Genomic DNA, 15,305 nt, shown 5'->3' with positions numbered 1-15,305 from the left:
TGGCCCCCAGTATTATGAATGCTCCTCTTAGTGGCTCCCAGTATTGCCCCCTTTGGCCCACATTCCGTTTGTGTCACAAAAATAATAATGATGATACTCACCTTATCCACTTGCACGCACAGGGACGCTCGTTCTTCACTGGAAGCAGCAGGAAAGGACCTGCATTCCCAGCATGGTGCCATCATCACATGGGGAACATCAGGTCCTACTGCATACAGTGAAGAGTGTGTCCCTGCGCGTGCAAATGGATGAGGTGAGTTTAATTTAACCCCTGGGAGACCAAGTGTACCTCTTTTTAATGCCCATTAGACGGGTGCACTCCTGTCTAAATGGCTGTTACAAACTGTCCTATTGATTTCAATGGGGTCCATCTGACATGTCCTATGTTTTTATTTTAAAAAACGCCATGTGCATAGCCCCAATGACTTCAATAGGTCATGTGAATGTAGCCTAAAAGGTAGGTACTTCCAATCTTAACACTGAATAGAAGCTCCCAAATGGATTTCCAACGTATTATAATTTCATGTAAACTAAAAGAGAATTATATATTGCATCATTTCATCCCTAATTGTATACCTGAATCAATAGAGTATTGAAAAGACTGAGGTCCAGAATCCCGATCTGTACAAGTAAGCTTGAAATTCTGAATGTTTGTACCGGTTGCTTGATTTACAGGTACGGACAGTCTGTAGGAATTTGGTTTACATACCGGTTTTTCATCATTAGCTTCCAGTATGTTCACAGTCACCTATGGAAGCAATAAAAAAATAGAAGATTCAAACAAAGATGTCTCATCTCTCATTTTTTTTATTATTTCTTTCTTCTCTCCCTGTCCCTCTCTCATCTCTCCCCAAAACCCAAAATTCAAATGAATCCAGTCACCAAAAATCCAGATTCAATTGCAATTCAAATTTTAAAATAATTAAGGTTCAATTCAATTTGTGCCAAATCAGTTTTCACATTTCTAAACACGACCATTCATCATTCATTCTATTACTCTATTCCCCTAAATATAAAGTGCTCTTATATTTTTCACAGCTCCTTTGGAAAATGAAAGTTGGAATCTGATCGATTGGTATGGACAACTAAGTTCTAGCTACACCGTTGGAAATGGTAAAATTATCATATGATAAAGTTCACTCCTGACAAAACTGAGTGGGAGAAACACAGATGTGCTGTAAGAACTGGAGGTCAGTACAAATGTATCTGCTAGACTAGGGATCAGCAACCTCCGGCAATCCAGATGTTCTGAAACTACAACTCCCAGAATGCTCTATTCACTTCTATGGGAGTTGTGAGACCAGCCGAGCATGTTAGTATCACAGCAGCTGGAGTGCCGAAGGTTGCTGATCCTATATGTGCTAGACTATGTAAGTACTGGTACAAGGCCAGGCATAGCTCATAATAATTGGACCTTCATGTTCTTACCAAAGTATATACTGTGTCATGGTATACTGAATATGCTACATATACCACAAGGACTACCACAGCACTAATGGGTTATTTTTTTATAGTAGCTTATTAGGTCTCAAAATGTATTTACCACAGTAATAGTAGTTGATTGATGAGGTTTAAAGACCATGGAAAGTTTTTGGGACATTTTTAATTATCACAATCATTTTTTTTTTTTTTTCAGTTATCTTTTATTTGAAAATGTGCAACTTTTTTCCTGTACAGCTTTTAGTTTCACTGAATCTGCACATTCTTTGTCAGAGTGCTGTTTAAAATCGTTAAGAAAGACCAAAGGTTATATCCCCAAAGGTGTTCATAACTTTTGCAGAGAAGATTTCTTAGCAAAAATACAAGCAGTTCATTCATATATGGCTGTAATAAATATTAGGAAGTACCCATAACAATATCCTACTGCCCTCTTATAATTATTCATTTCGAAAATGCGTGGAAGACCTAACTGCAGAATATCTATATTCAAGATGAGCAATCGAATCTATAGAATCAAAATTTGACTCAAATTTTTCCAAACATTTGGATTCTATAGAATGAGAATTTCACGTGATTCAACTTGGGAGAATTTTTGCAGAGGGAGAGATGCAATACAGATGACATACAGTACAGAAGCAATATGAATGGTATACTATTAATACCAGGATGTATCTGTATTTCGAACACTCTCCATAGACTTGGGCATTTACATTCTTTAAAACTGATGAAAGTAGCACATGCTGCTACTGCATATTGTGAATATGAGTAACAGTATTTTGCACCCCATAATTCTGATGGAGTATATGTAGAGATAATTGAATTACTTAAAGTCTCTCTCTGTGTTTCTCACTCTCTCCTCTCTCTCTATCACTCCACAACCCCTCCCCACAAATTGAATCACACATTTTATCAGAACTTTAAAAAAAAATAACATTTAGGTCAAATTTCTAATATCTAAGTATATGCTCATGTCAAACCCTCCTTCCTTTGTCAGAGATCATTACTTTCCTTGGAATTAGACCTCTACTTTCCTTAGAATTAGTTTTGGTATTTCCCCCTTAATGTCTATGTTGGTTATGATGAATTCACTTTTACTTTTATAAATCTAATGAGCCTTACTGAAACTGTAGAAAACTTTGATCCAGAATCTGTAGCTTTCACTGTAAGTATGTATTTTTGCGTAGTTTCATAATCCGCATAATCAGAAAGGCTCAACTCTCCAGTGCTTGGATTAATCCTAAAAATGCTAGTAGCACCCAAAGTGCTACCACCACTCTCAATTGTGTAAGTGATCCCTATATAGGGGTAGTCTTGGTCCGTAGCATATATGTAGCCAATTATTGAGCCAGCTGTAAAAACAATAACATGTACATCATTATTTTATATCTAAAACAATATCACACATGACAAAGGAAATCCAAAGCTGTCATCTAAGTCTTAAATAGAGTAGAGTTTGACGTCTACTTCAGACCTTACTCCAGGATGCATAGAGCATTGATGATAAAAAGTGCTACTCCAGTAGCAGTAGACCATGGTAATATTTGCAGGGACGTAACCAAGGTGACTGTCATTGGATGGATGCTCAAAATGAAGTGACATTATGTAGTGACAAGAAACAGAAGATGTTCAAAGGGTAAATATACTGGATGGTTAACATTTCTGTTTTGTTACTCTTAGCAGGTTTCCTATTTAAAATAAAGTTTTATATAAAAAAAACAACAAGATAAATAGCAAGTTCCTACAATATTCTTATTATTGCAATCATTTATTGTGTAAGCTTATGGTTTGCAAATTCATCTGGAGAAGAAGGCTGCTGGAAATGCTTTGTGTCAGGCAAGATGAACTTATTAAACTTAACTCACACTTTAAAGGGAATCCGTCACCCCGGTAGACCCTTTTTCAGTGTTTGCATGGCCCTATAGTTCTGTTATAGCCATGTGTAAATATACCTTTATGTCCAAATCCATGTTCTCCAACTACCCAAAAATATGGTTTCATTAATATGCTAATTAGACGGAAAAGAGCACAAGGGGGCTGTACTTATCTGTTGTGGAGCCCACTCCTCCCCACTCTTCTTTCCACCTCCAAGCAAAAATATATACAGCCCCTTGGGCTCTTTTCAACCTAATTAGCATATTGATGAAAACATGTTTTTGAGGGGTTAGAGAACATGAATCTGGACATGAACAGATTCCCTTTAAGAAATATAAAGTGTCCTGCTTATAGTTATGCATGTATTATTATGCCATTATGCCATATTAGTGTATATTTTTATGTAGTCCAATACATTTCTACAACTGTATGTAGTTACTCACGTGGGGAAAGCTCGGACACGTTGAACACATAAGAAGAACTATTGAATACTGGAGCATATTCATTGACTGGAGTTGTTTTAATATACACATAAATATAATCTGAAAATAAAGAAGAAGCAGAGCATTGGTTGTGCTGTATTTTATAGAGGGAATATAGATTAAATAGAAAATTACATTACTTACCCTTGTAATATGGAAAGGCTATATCCTGCACTGCAACTTTTAAACTATATTCATTGCCTACAGCTATATTATTGGGGTCTTCAAAGTCCAAATTACCTGTCAACTAAAGGAAAAAATATAGTTATTAATGGGATGGATTATATAGAGAAAAAAATCAACCACATAGGATCACTATCAATAATCCACTAGCAGTATGTTCGTCATTCATTATGTCTATATATTAAAAAGAGTATTCCCTTCTTAGATATTAATATGCCATACATATGTATATGTATACGTATGATACTGTAGATGTGTTACCCATGCTCAGTTGTTTCTGTAACTCCTATATTAGTGAATGGAGATAGCTGCCACTTCTCCAACCATGAATGTGGCAGCCAAAAGGTCCACTAGCCAGGAAATTGTGATCAGGGACCCCCTTTTTGGAGATATATGAGGGGCCTAGAGATGGGACCAGAATCTATCAGACATATATGCCATAACCTGTGGCTATGCCATATATGTCTAGGATGGGAATACTACTATAAAACACTGAATCAATAAAAGTTAAAAGGTTTCCATTTCTTAGTTCTGTCTCTATAAAAACAGTGGAACAACCCATATGAACACTATTACAGGCTCTCGTTCAAGAGAAGGATCAATCACTGTATAACTGATTGTACACATATTTCCCATTTGGGGATCTAGGGAGAGGTGGTTGCAAACCCATATGGAAGTTATAATGATGGTAAACTGACAAATTACTTGTAACACTTTTTTTTTTTAGTACCAGATAAATTAATGCAGAAAACCACCAACCACTATTTTTCCAGATCCCGCCGGAATGAGTTGGAATCGTTCGTTGCTACCAAGCCCGGAAAGTCCACTGAAATTGAATGCATTGTTTATGGGGTCAACATCAATGTCCGTGCACTCATTACTGAGATCCATAATGAGAGTGCCATTTACTGCAGTTTCAGGTACCGATTGGCTGTTAAAACATTGAATTAATAATATGAATGTTCACTTCTGAATACAACTGAACCAACATGAGCTAAAATTTTCACTAGACTGTGATATATACAGTTGTAAGTATCTAAAAATAATACAAAATTTATTACCAAATACTGTTTTAAGGCTTCGTACACACACTTTTTTTGTGGCGTTTTTCAACCTTGTAAAAAATGCCATGAATTCAGGGACTTTTTATAGGCGTCTCTTTGGTGACTTTTTTATGTGCATTTCTATGCATTTAAAAAAAAAAATTACCATAGAGAAGCCTATGAAAAACTGTAGGCTTAATCCAGCATAGAGGCAAGAAGTAATACAGACTTTATTGCAAATGAATAAACATTAAAAGTCACAACATATAGAAGCAAGACAGAAATGCCGATATGCTATAGAAGCTTCTTGTGTCTGTAATCATAAATGTCTAAAAGTCGTACCTAGAGCATGCTGCGTTTTGAAAAAAAACCAACATGAACCCCAAAAATGCACTAAAAAGTGAGCAAAAATACCACGCAAAAGTACGTTTTATATTTGTCTATTGACTTAAAGCAGAAAAAAATGCTGAACAAAACTAAGCAAAAAAGGTGTCAATGTTCCTAAAATTGCCATCTGTGAACCTACTCTGGACACCAGGACATGCTACTATGATGAGAATGAAAATATAAATCCACTTTAATATGTAACAAAATACTTGAAACCATTGAATGCTGATACTGTATATAGTAAGGCCGGTTTCCCATGAGCATAACATGGGTGTATTTTTGCACGTGTATTATAGCTACTAACAGCATCATTGATTGCACTCATATTATGCTTGTTTGAATCAAACATATCCTGTCTGCAGAAATATGGTGATCGCAAATAATGTAAACTGATGGATTAAAGAGGGCAAAAGCATTTGGTTAACAAAAAAGGTTGTCCATTATTGCCCTAAACACTGTTACGGTCACTGAAAAACATCTCATTATAAATAAACTCCTGAATGCCTTTAATTATTGTGGCTCATTTTGTCTAGGGGACAATCATTGAAGAAGTGGCCGCTGCCAGATTTATGATCATGAAATCCGTCCTCTGAATGACACTGCAGGACGGCCTGGGTGAGGATGTAGAGCACAGTGCCCTATGTAAACTCCGGTCTCTGCCTACAGCAGCACTGTGAAGCTCTACATAATGTGAAGATCACAGAAGTGTTTTCGAGGAGGACAGATTTCATGCTCATAAATCTGATAGCGGCCAATTTAACTCCTTCACTGATTGTCCCCTAAACAAAACTAGCCATTATAAATAAAGATATTTAATAGTTTATTTATAATAACATGGTTTTTTTTTTCAGTATTTTTATTTTTTCTTCCCCGGAGATCCCCTTTAAGTTCCCTGTGTGTGCGTGTGTGTATGCCAGGAACCCGCACTGAATCTTTGCCCTGGATGAAGAATTACCTAGCTGCAGCTTTGGAGCACTAATATAAATAACTACCGTATACTACAGGATCCGATTGTTGAAGTCACAACTAAGAAATAAAAAGCAGGCTCGCAAGTGAGAAGATTGTACCCAAAAGTCCTAGATGATATGGGTGCAAATGGAATATCATGAAACTTCCGCCAGAGCTACCACCATAACATCACGACCTGTGCTGTGGAAAGCATGAAACAGATCTCATTATGTTTGATACTATTTTAGGCTTTAATTGTATTTCTCCCAGTTTGGTTTGTACACTTAGACACAGAATATGTTATCTATTTCAAATGACAAATCAGGATAAGAAAATGATAAATGGTATTAAAGATTGTATTGTACCTGAAGGCATACTGGGTGCACACTGGAGGGTTATCGTTTATATCCTGAATATTGATGGTGATAGTTGTTGTGTTTGAGTTTCCAGCACTTGGAAGGTCTCTCACTTTGATTTCTAGACTTACGGCTCTGTTAAGATTGAGGGTTCTAGCATCAACATCAATTCTCTTGGCAATCTGAATCACTCCAGTGACTGAAATGTAAAGCAAAAAAAAAAATAGAAAACTAAAACAAGAAAACCTGTATAAAATTGTATTATAGTAGAACTGATCTGGTATGCTTTTCGTTTTTGAAGAAAATGGTGGATCCTTAGAAAGCAAGCCTTGACACAGTTTACCCCATTAGCTGCATTAAAATTGCAGCATTACTGTAATATGCACTGCAGTTTCAATGGTTTCTTAGGGGGAATACGCTGAAAGTGACCTTTCAACCATGAGTGAGAAGCTGACCACAAAGAAATCTGTCACAAAGCGCCATGCGGTAATATCACACTTTTACAGCAACATAGCGCCACTGTGGACCCCTACATATGTGCCCACATTGATGATAAAAATTATGTTTTAATATACGCAAATGAGCCTCTAGGAGCAACAGGAGCATTGCCGCTACACCTAGAGACTCTGCTCTCTCTGCATCTGCCGCGCACTCTGTACTTTGACTGACAGGTACGGGCAGTAAGAACATCATTGTGCCTTGTCCTGACTTCCCTAAAGCCTCTCTGAGTGCAGAGGACACGACAGTTGCAGAGAGAGCTGAGGTTCTAGGAATAATGGCAACGCCCCCGTTGCTCCTAGAAGCTCATTTGCATATATTAAAACTTCGTTTTTCTCAGCACCGGTGCACATATGAACATGGGACCAACACAGATGTCTTCAGCTGCCAAGCGCCCATGTAACAGGTCAGCCAGTGTCATAGGTACAAATCTGCTGACTGATGCCCTGTCCGCTCAGAGGCCTGTGCAAACAATGTCTGTTTTATCTGTTTTTTTTTTTATAAATAACTGCTTTCAAACTATGCAACAAATATAAACATTCAGATGCTGTCTTTTGAAGATCCCCATCTGTAGCGTCCATATGTCCTACTAGGACATACGGACAGAGCTTGTTCTGATGGGACATACCCTTTACGAGAACTGAATAATTCAAGCATAAAATAGCTGACCACCAGAGGCGGACTTGCGGCCGCTACGTACATGACAATCGGATGCACTCAGCATTAATTAATGCTAGAAGCATCACGTACTTATGTTCCTGGCCAGAGGCCGCAGGTCCCTCTCCTAAGTTCAATGGTATTGCTGTCTTTAGGATGGTGATACATTAGAATACTTCAGCGGAGGCAGCGGTATTTTGTGCTGCACTGAGATACTTGGTCCGGCTGGGACGCTATTTTGTGCAGCAGTATGGTATTGCTGGCCAGTCTACTTCTGTTTTCCACATCTACTTGTGTTGCCTCACCTTGTTGACCCACTTACAGCATGTGGCCATTTTATTTTATTTTTCCCAGGGCCACTTTAAGTTCCCAGTTCATCCCTGCTGACCCCCACACTCGGCTAGTATGGATCTATACAATAATTCATATGCTCACTATAAATGTATTTTTCAATAAAATAAATAAGTTAAAAAAATGTATATGATATCTAAGTACAAAATGTGAGTATACGTATCATACTTTCATTTATTGAGAAGTACTGGTTTGGGGTATTGATGCTGTAGTACAGTTTGCTTTTAACCCCAGCATCATCTGGATCCTCAGCAGTTATTGTGGCAACCACATTTCCTGGATTCTCTTCCTCAGGAGTGGTAAATGTTGTAGCTATCCTAGAATAAATAAAATACAATTCACTTGTTAACGTTAGTCTTCAATTCGACATACAGGTTCTTTAATACGATATTAGTGATTACTATATAAATCTACTGCCCATTGCAGAACATGATCGAGATTCGGGAATATGGTAGGAAGCCACTGTTATTCTTGTACACTCCATATTTCCACACGAAACCATTGTTTTCAGTCTATAGAACTAGAAGACTAAGTTGTATACATTTTTTGGGAGATGTTTCTGTATCAGCCTGACAGAGGAACTCTTTTGGCCTCAGCCTGGTAAATGGAGGGGATAACTTGGCATCAAAAATGTTATCTGCCAGTTAAAACCACATAGCAAAACATCTCTTTTTTTTTCTAATCAGTTTTTATTTTCTAATTGTAGATTTATTTATTTTTTACTTATTATGTGGGAGGTCACCCTTCCTGAGTCTGTCACTTACATGACATGTTTTTAACTGATTATATACTGTAGCTCTGTGGGGTGCAAATACATGATGTTACTTTGGTTTAAATTCAAAAGCAGCAAAAATGAAGTTTTAAAGATATGAAAATTACCTATCACAAGTGCCCTGGGGCGGCGAGCGTGTTGCAAATGCCCAGTGCTCCCGCCTTACTTGCACCCTTTAAGCTGGTCTTGATCTCTGTTTGGCATCAGATGTGCCACAATTATTAAGAGATGCAGTGCATCTCGGGCTGTCTGTGCACCAGAACTGAGATCTATGCCAGCTCTCAGTTGGCATATAATTTAGGTATAATTTTTGCCAGTTATCTGCCTTATACTACAATAAAATGTGCAGGACCGCCTAGGGACAGAAAGCACCGTCTACTCCTCTCCCCTTGATGCCAAATTTTTTAAAAGTGGCAAATGCAGCTCAAAACCCTGCATCAGCATATATATATATATATATATTTTTTTATAAATCTTTATTTAAGCAGTATATTCATAATGACAAGCATGAACATATAATCATATATGAGAAACGTAATGAAACATTGAATAACAAAGAACAATGTCACGTGAAGGCATGGATACAAAGTGTACAAGTAAAGTGCATGTACATAAACTTGGATCCTATGAGACCATGTAGCCTATTTCGCCAATGATCACTGGAGTGATCCTGTATGAAAAATAATGTAAGGCTAAGGCCTAGTTCACACGAATGTTTTTTTTGCGAGTGTACGGGCCGTTTTTTTGTGTTCCGTATACGGAACCATTCATTTCAATGGTTCCGCAAAAAAAAAACTGAATGTACTCCGTATGCATTCCAGTTTCCGTATTTCTGTTTTTCCGTTCCGTTGAAAGATAGAACATGTCCTATTATTGCCCGCAAATCACTTCCGTGGCTCCAATTGCAGTCAATGGGTCCGTTAAAAAATGGAACACATACGGAAATGCATCCGTATGTCTTCCGTTTACGTTCCGTTTTTTCTGAACCATCTATTGAAAATGTTATGCCCAGCCCAATTTTTTCTATGTAATTACTGTATACTGTAGATGGCATACGGAAAAACGGAACGGAAAGGAAACGGAAACACAGCGGGAACTCAAAAACGGAACAACGGATTTGTGAAAAACGGACCGCAAAAAACAATAAAAGCCATACGTTCGTGTGAACTAGGCCTAAGAGTGATTTTGATGTTGAGTCTTGTCTGCCAGACAAGTACAAAATCAGTGTGAGTGGACGAGTACCACCTCAACCAAGGTGACCGCATAGATAGGAATTTATCATGTAAAAAGGTTAACCAACCTTCTTCCATTCTATAAATTTCCTGCGTTTTCATCTGCATATTTTTGAAACATGCTATGTGCACGGCAAAACCTAAAAAAATTATTGGCATACCAGGTGTAATAAATTCTTCTGTACTTTTATTCTTATGATATTTTCATTTTGCAGGACAAGCAGTATGTATAGTATTTACAGCACTAGGGACATGGAACTAACATAGAGCACCAGCCTAGGAAGGCCATTCTTTACAATATGCCCATAGCCTGTTCACAGGATCATAAAATCACATGAATAAGAGATATGCAAGGTAAGATGGACTGCCATATATTACAAAAATATCGACATACGTACATGGTGAAATATGGTGTTTCATCATTGATGTTCGTTATCATGACTATCAAACTTCCATTTACCGACAGTCCCGCTGAATCTGTTACTGTCACAGTAAGCGAGTAGCTAAAGAAAACAAATAAAAAAAATGATTAACTCTATTCTATTTTTTTATGATAAAAACAAAATGGCTGTACACCTTTATACATACAAACAATAGAGCTCAGAAATAGGGGTCATTCTAAATAAAAGTGGTACAATACCGACTATAAATGAATAATGGAAGCTCTTAGCGCACATACGTGTCGGGCCCATCTACCAGGCGTCAAGGTGGCTTCTGCAGATGGGTCCCTATCACTAAAGATACTGCCTCACTTTGGACTTACTTAAGCCTACAATATTCAGGGCAGTGTAGGAACCAGCTACAAACATATTCTACTCAGAAGTCCCAGGTAGATGGGCGTGTTCAATCTAAAAGCTTCCATTAACTCATTTATAGTCGGTATTGTACCACTTTTATTTAGAATGACCCCCATTTCTTAGCTCTATTGTTTGTATGTATAGTGGTGTGCAGCCATCTTGTTTTTAGATTCATGCTTGCTTCATGGATATGCACCTGTAATTCTGAAGGTTCTAGTCTAAGGCCGGGTTCACACATAAGCGTACCTGATAAGCACTGTTAACAAGCGTGCTTATCGGGCGTTTACATCTGTGCAAGTGAAACAAGCAAACGCCCATTGTCGTGCGTTCCCGCTAGGTCTATGTGCGGGAACGCGCGACAATGCGCCCAAAAGAAGCTCCTGTACTTCTTGGGGCGTCGGGCGTTTTACAGTGCGATCGTACCTGCTGTAAAACGCTCAGGTGAGAACCATGCCTATAGGGAAGCATTGGTTTGAGCTTGTTGAGCATTTTACAGCACATATGAACGCGCTGTAAAACGCTCAGGTGTGAACCCAGCCTAAATTCTCTTGTAATATATATTGAGGGTAGTGCCTCTTTTAGACTGAATATGCCCATCTACCTGGGACTTCTGAGCAGAGTACGTTTGTAGCTGGTCTCTACACTGCCCTGAATTCTGTAGGCTTAGGTAAGTCCAAAGAGAGGCAGTATATTAGTGTTAGGCACCCATCTGCGGAAGCCACCTTGACGGCTGATAGATGGGCCCGACACAAGTTTGATCAAATTTGTGTGCTAAGAGCTTCCATTAACTCATTTATAGTCGGTATTGTACCACTTTTATTTAGAATGACCTCCATTTCTGAGCTCTATTGTTTGTATGTATAGTGGTGTGCAGCCATTGTGTTTTTTATAATCATACTTGCTTCATGGATATGCACCTGTGATTCTGAAGGTTATAGTCTAAATTCTCTTGTTATATATATATATATATATATATATATATATACACACACACACACACCTAAAGAATTATTAGGAACACCTGTTCTATTTCTCTTTAATGCGATTATCTAGTCAACCAATCACATGGCAGTTGCTGCAATGCATGTAGGGTTGTGGTCCTGGTCAAGACAATCTCCTGAACTCCAAATGTCAGAATGGGAAGGAAAGGTGATTTAAGCAATTTTAAGCGTGGCATGGTTGTTGGTGCCAGACGGGCCGGTCTGAGTATTTCACAATCTGCTCAGTTACTGGGATTTTCACGCACAACCATTTCTAGGGTTTACAAAGAATGGTGTGAAAAGGAAAAAACATCCAGTATGTGGCAGTCCTGTGGGCGAAAATGCCTTGTTGATGCTAGAGGTCAGAGGAGAATGGTCCGACTGATTCAAGCTGATAGAAGAGCAACGTTGACTGAAATAACCACTCGTTACAACCGAGGTATGCAGCAAAGCATTTGTGAAGCCATAACACGCACAACCTTGAGGCGGATGGGCTACAACAGCAGAAGACCCCACCGGGTACCACTCATCTCCACTACAAATAGGAAAAAGGGGCTACAATTTGCACGAGCTCACTAAAATTGGACTGTTGAAGACTGGAAAAATGGTTTCTTGAACATGACAATGAGTTCACTGTACTAAAATGGCCCCCCACAGTCACCAGATCTCAACCCAATAGAGCATCTTTGGGATGTGGTGGAACGAGAGCTTCGTGCCCTGGATGTGCATCCCTCAAATCTCCATCAACTGCAAGATGCTATCCTATCAATATGGGCCAACATTTCTAAAGAATGCTATCAGCACCTTGTTGAATCAATGCCACGTAGAATTAAGGCAGTTCTGAAGGCAAAAGGGGGTCCAACACCGCATTAGTATGGTGTTCCTAATAATTCTTTAGGTGAGTGTATATATATTCATAATTATTCACATTCCAATTTCACCAGTCTGTGATTTTCTAACTTAAAGTGAATAATATGTAATAAAATAATTTACTCTCATTTGTTTTTAGCTACACAATATGGCAATATATTTAGCTTTACACAAATTTCACATCAGCATAATATGGGCAAACTTCTGAGCCCATATTACATCCGCAAATCCCCAAACTCCCCAAAATTACTCCCTATAGTATATCACTTCATTTGTCCTTGAGCCCAAGGTCAAATCTACAGTTGTAAAATAATCATAGCACAGATCACTCTAGTGCTCGATGATCTGTATCATCTTGCGGTACAACAGGATCCAAGGCAGAACTCAGATTTCTGCCATGGATAATGTATCACAGATTATCATTTCATTGTCATTGATCCCCATTGTCAGGTATGCCCAAGCTGTGGCGCTTCAGCTGTTGCAAAACTAGAACTCCCAACATGCCCTTAAATCTGTAGGCTGTCTGGGCATGCTGGGAGTTGTAGTTTTGCAACAGCTGGAGGGCTGCTGATTGGACATCTCTGCCCATTGTCAATCAGGCCTCATGCACACGGCCGTTGTGCGGCCGTTCCGTGCACTGGGGGCTGCAATTTGAGGTCCCTAGTGCTCGGGCAACGTCCGTGCGGCAGCCGGGACGGATCGAGACCCATTCAACTTTAATGGGTCTGTGATCCGTCCGCACCGCAAAAAAATAGAACATGTTCTATTTTTTTGCGGTGCCGAGGCACGGACAGAAACACCACCGAAGCACTCCGTAGTTCTGCACTGCAGCTCCGGATTGCAGACCCATTCAAGTGAATGGGTTCACATCGGTGATGTGGGGAGCACACGGCCGGTGCCTGCATATTGTGGACCCTCTGTTTGCAGGCTACAATACGGCCACGGCCAGGCAACGGCCGTGTACATGAGGCCTCAGCAGGATGATCCTCTGTTTTTTCATGCAGAATCTGCAGAAATACGTAGCATGCATTCCCATGGATGTTTCCCCGCAGTGGGACCAAATATCCATGGATTTTTTCCTAATTCATATGAACAAGGTGCAAAAAACATTAGTTTGACTAGGATGCATAATGTTAGCGAAATCTGCAACTAAATCCTCATTAAATCCTGAATGTGTGAATTTGCATGCTTTTTTACTAGTCAACCATGATTATGTGATTGGTCTTTAAAGTTGTAGGGATATGATGAACAGTGGCGGGCAAAGTAGTTCTTCATTTCTCTAGGAAAATTGAAATTTTTAGGGCTACAATCAAATATCCATATGGGTGCTTTAATGAAATATACATTTTTTACCTGTGCGGATCAGTCTCATAATCAAATGTTTTTGTAGGCACTATTATACCAGTCTGAGATACTGTAAATGGATCTGAAGCAGGTGTCAGTGAATACTGCAAAACATATTTGTGTTAGCAGCTGTCAGTGTCACATATATATTGGTCACATAAATACGTACAAAATAATAAAATTACTATACAGCTAAAGTCCTATTTTAAAATGCACAATACAATAATGTATATTTTACTTGTATGGAGCAGGCTCACAAGCGGATCCCACTCTAACGAGACTGGTGATTGCTATGTAATACAGCTGACACCTGGCCACTATTGCTGGAATTTGAGAAAACTGTTATCCTAATGATTTAGCCCAGGGATGTCAAACTCATGGCCCTCCAGCTGTTGCAAAACTACAACTCCCATCATGCCTGGGCATCCTACAGCTATCAGGGAATGCTGGGAGTTGTAGTTTTGCAACATCTGGAGGGCCATGAGTTTGACATCCATAATTTAGCCCCTTGGATGCCACAGTCAACAGTGTGCAGGGCATCTGAGCGGTTAGACAAAGTTAGGAGGGGCCCTGTTTCCTCTAATTGGAGACCCCACAACAAAATTAGTTTGGGCCTTTTGAAAGCTCCCAGGCCTGTCATAGCAAACTGTTAAGACATGCCTGAGGCAGTCAGCAAAAATCCCATAGACTGCAATGGTATATTACTGCAGTCTATGGTATGAGTGGTCATGTTCCCTAAGGGGACTAAAAATTACAGTAACGAAAATAAAAAGTGCTCAAAAGAATTAAAAACAAAACACTAAAAACACTAAACACTAAAAAAAAAGTGATGGGTGTCAGAATATGATGATGCAAATAAAATAAAAAGGTTTTAGTTTTTTTTTAGTAAAAGGGTTAACTATAGTATGTTCAACTTCAAACACAAGAACATTATTGTACAGCGGAAATAAAAAACAAACACGTGGGCTTGTATATGTACAGGTTCAGAAAACCAACCTTTAGAGCACTTATGCTATCCTCAGGATCGGATGCTAGAATTGTATAAATGGGTCCTTGTGCTGTTCCTTCTTCTATATAAATTAACACAACTGTA

At 38.9% G+C, this 15,305-nt stretch overlaps 1 protein-coding gene across 1 annotated transcript in view; it reads right to left on the bottom strand.

Annotated features, from left to right (window-relative positions):
• Nucleotides 1-15,305, bottom strand: part of CDHR3 (cadherin related family member 3) — a 61,261-nt gene that overhangs the window by 12,888 nt on the left and 33,068 nt on the right. The window contains exons 4-13 of the mRNA XM_044276769.1: nucleotides 15,209-15,300; nucleotides 14,222-14,316; nucleotides 10,620-10,724; nucleotides 8,386-8,534; nucleotides 6,721-6,910; nucleotides 4,737-4,908; nucleotides 3,939-4,041; nucleotides 3,756-3,854; nucleotides 2,560-2,789; nucleotides 577-748 (exon numbers count right to left, since the gene is read on the bottom strand). Of these exons, the coding sequence (XP_044132704.1) occupies nucleotides 577-748; nucleotides 2,560-2,789; nucleotides 3,756-3,854; nucleotides 3,939-4,041; nucleotides 4,737-4,908; nucleotides 6,721-6,910; nucleotides 8,386-8,534; nucleotides 10,620-10,724; nucleotides 14,222-14,316; nucleotides 15,209-15,300 (1,407 nt within the window). The remainder of the gene's footprint in view (nucleotides 1-576; nucleotides 749-2,559; nucleotides 2,790-3,755; nucleotides 3,855-3,938; nucleotides 4,042-4,736; nucleotides 4,909-6,720; nucleotides 6,911-8,385; nucleotides 8,535-10,619; nucleotides 10,725-14,221; nucleotides 14,317-15,208; nucleotides 15,301-15,305) is intronic.

This window comes from Bufo gargarizans, chromosome 2 (genome assembly GCF_014858855.1).
Source record: "Bufo gargarizans isolate SCDJY-AF-19 chromosome 2, ASM1485885v1, whole genome shotgun sequence".
NCBI classification, from domain to species: Eukaryota; Metazoa; Chordata; class Amphibia; order Anura; family Bufonidae; genus Bufo; species Bufo gargarizans.
This window is presented reverse-complemented; position numbering and strand designations above follow the sequence as displayed.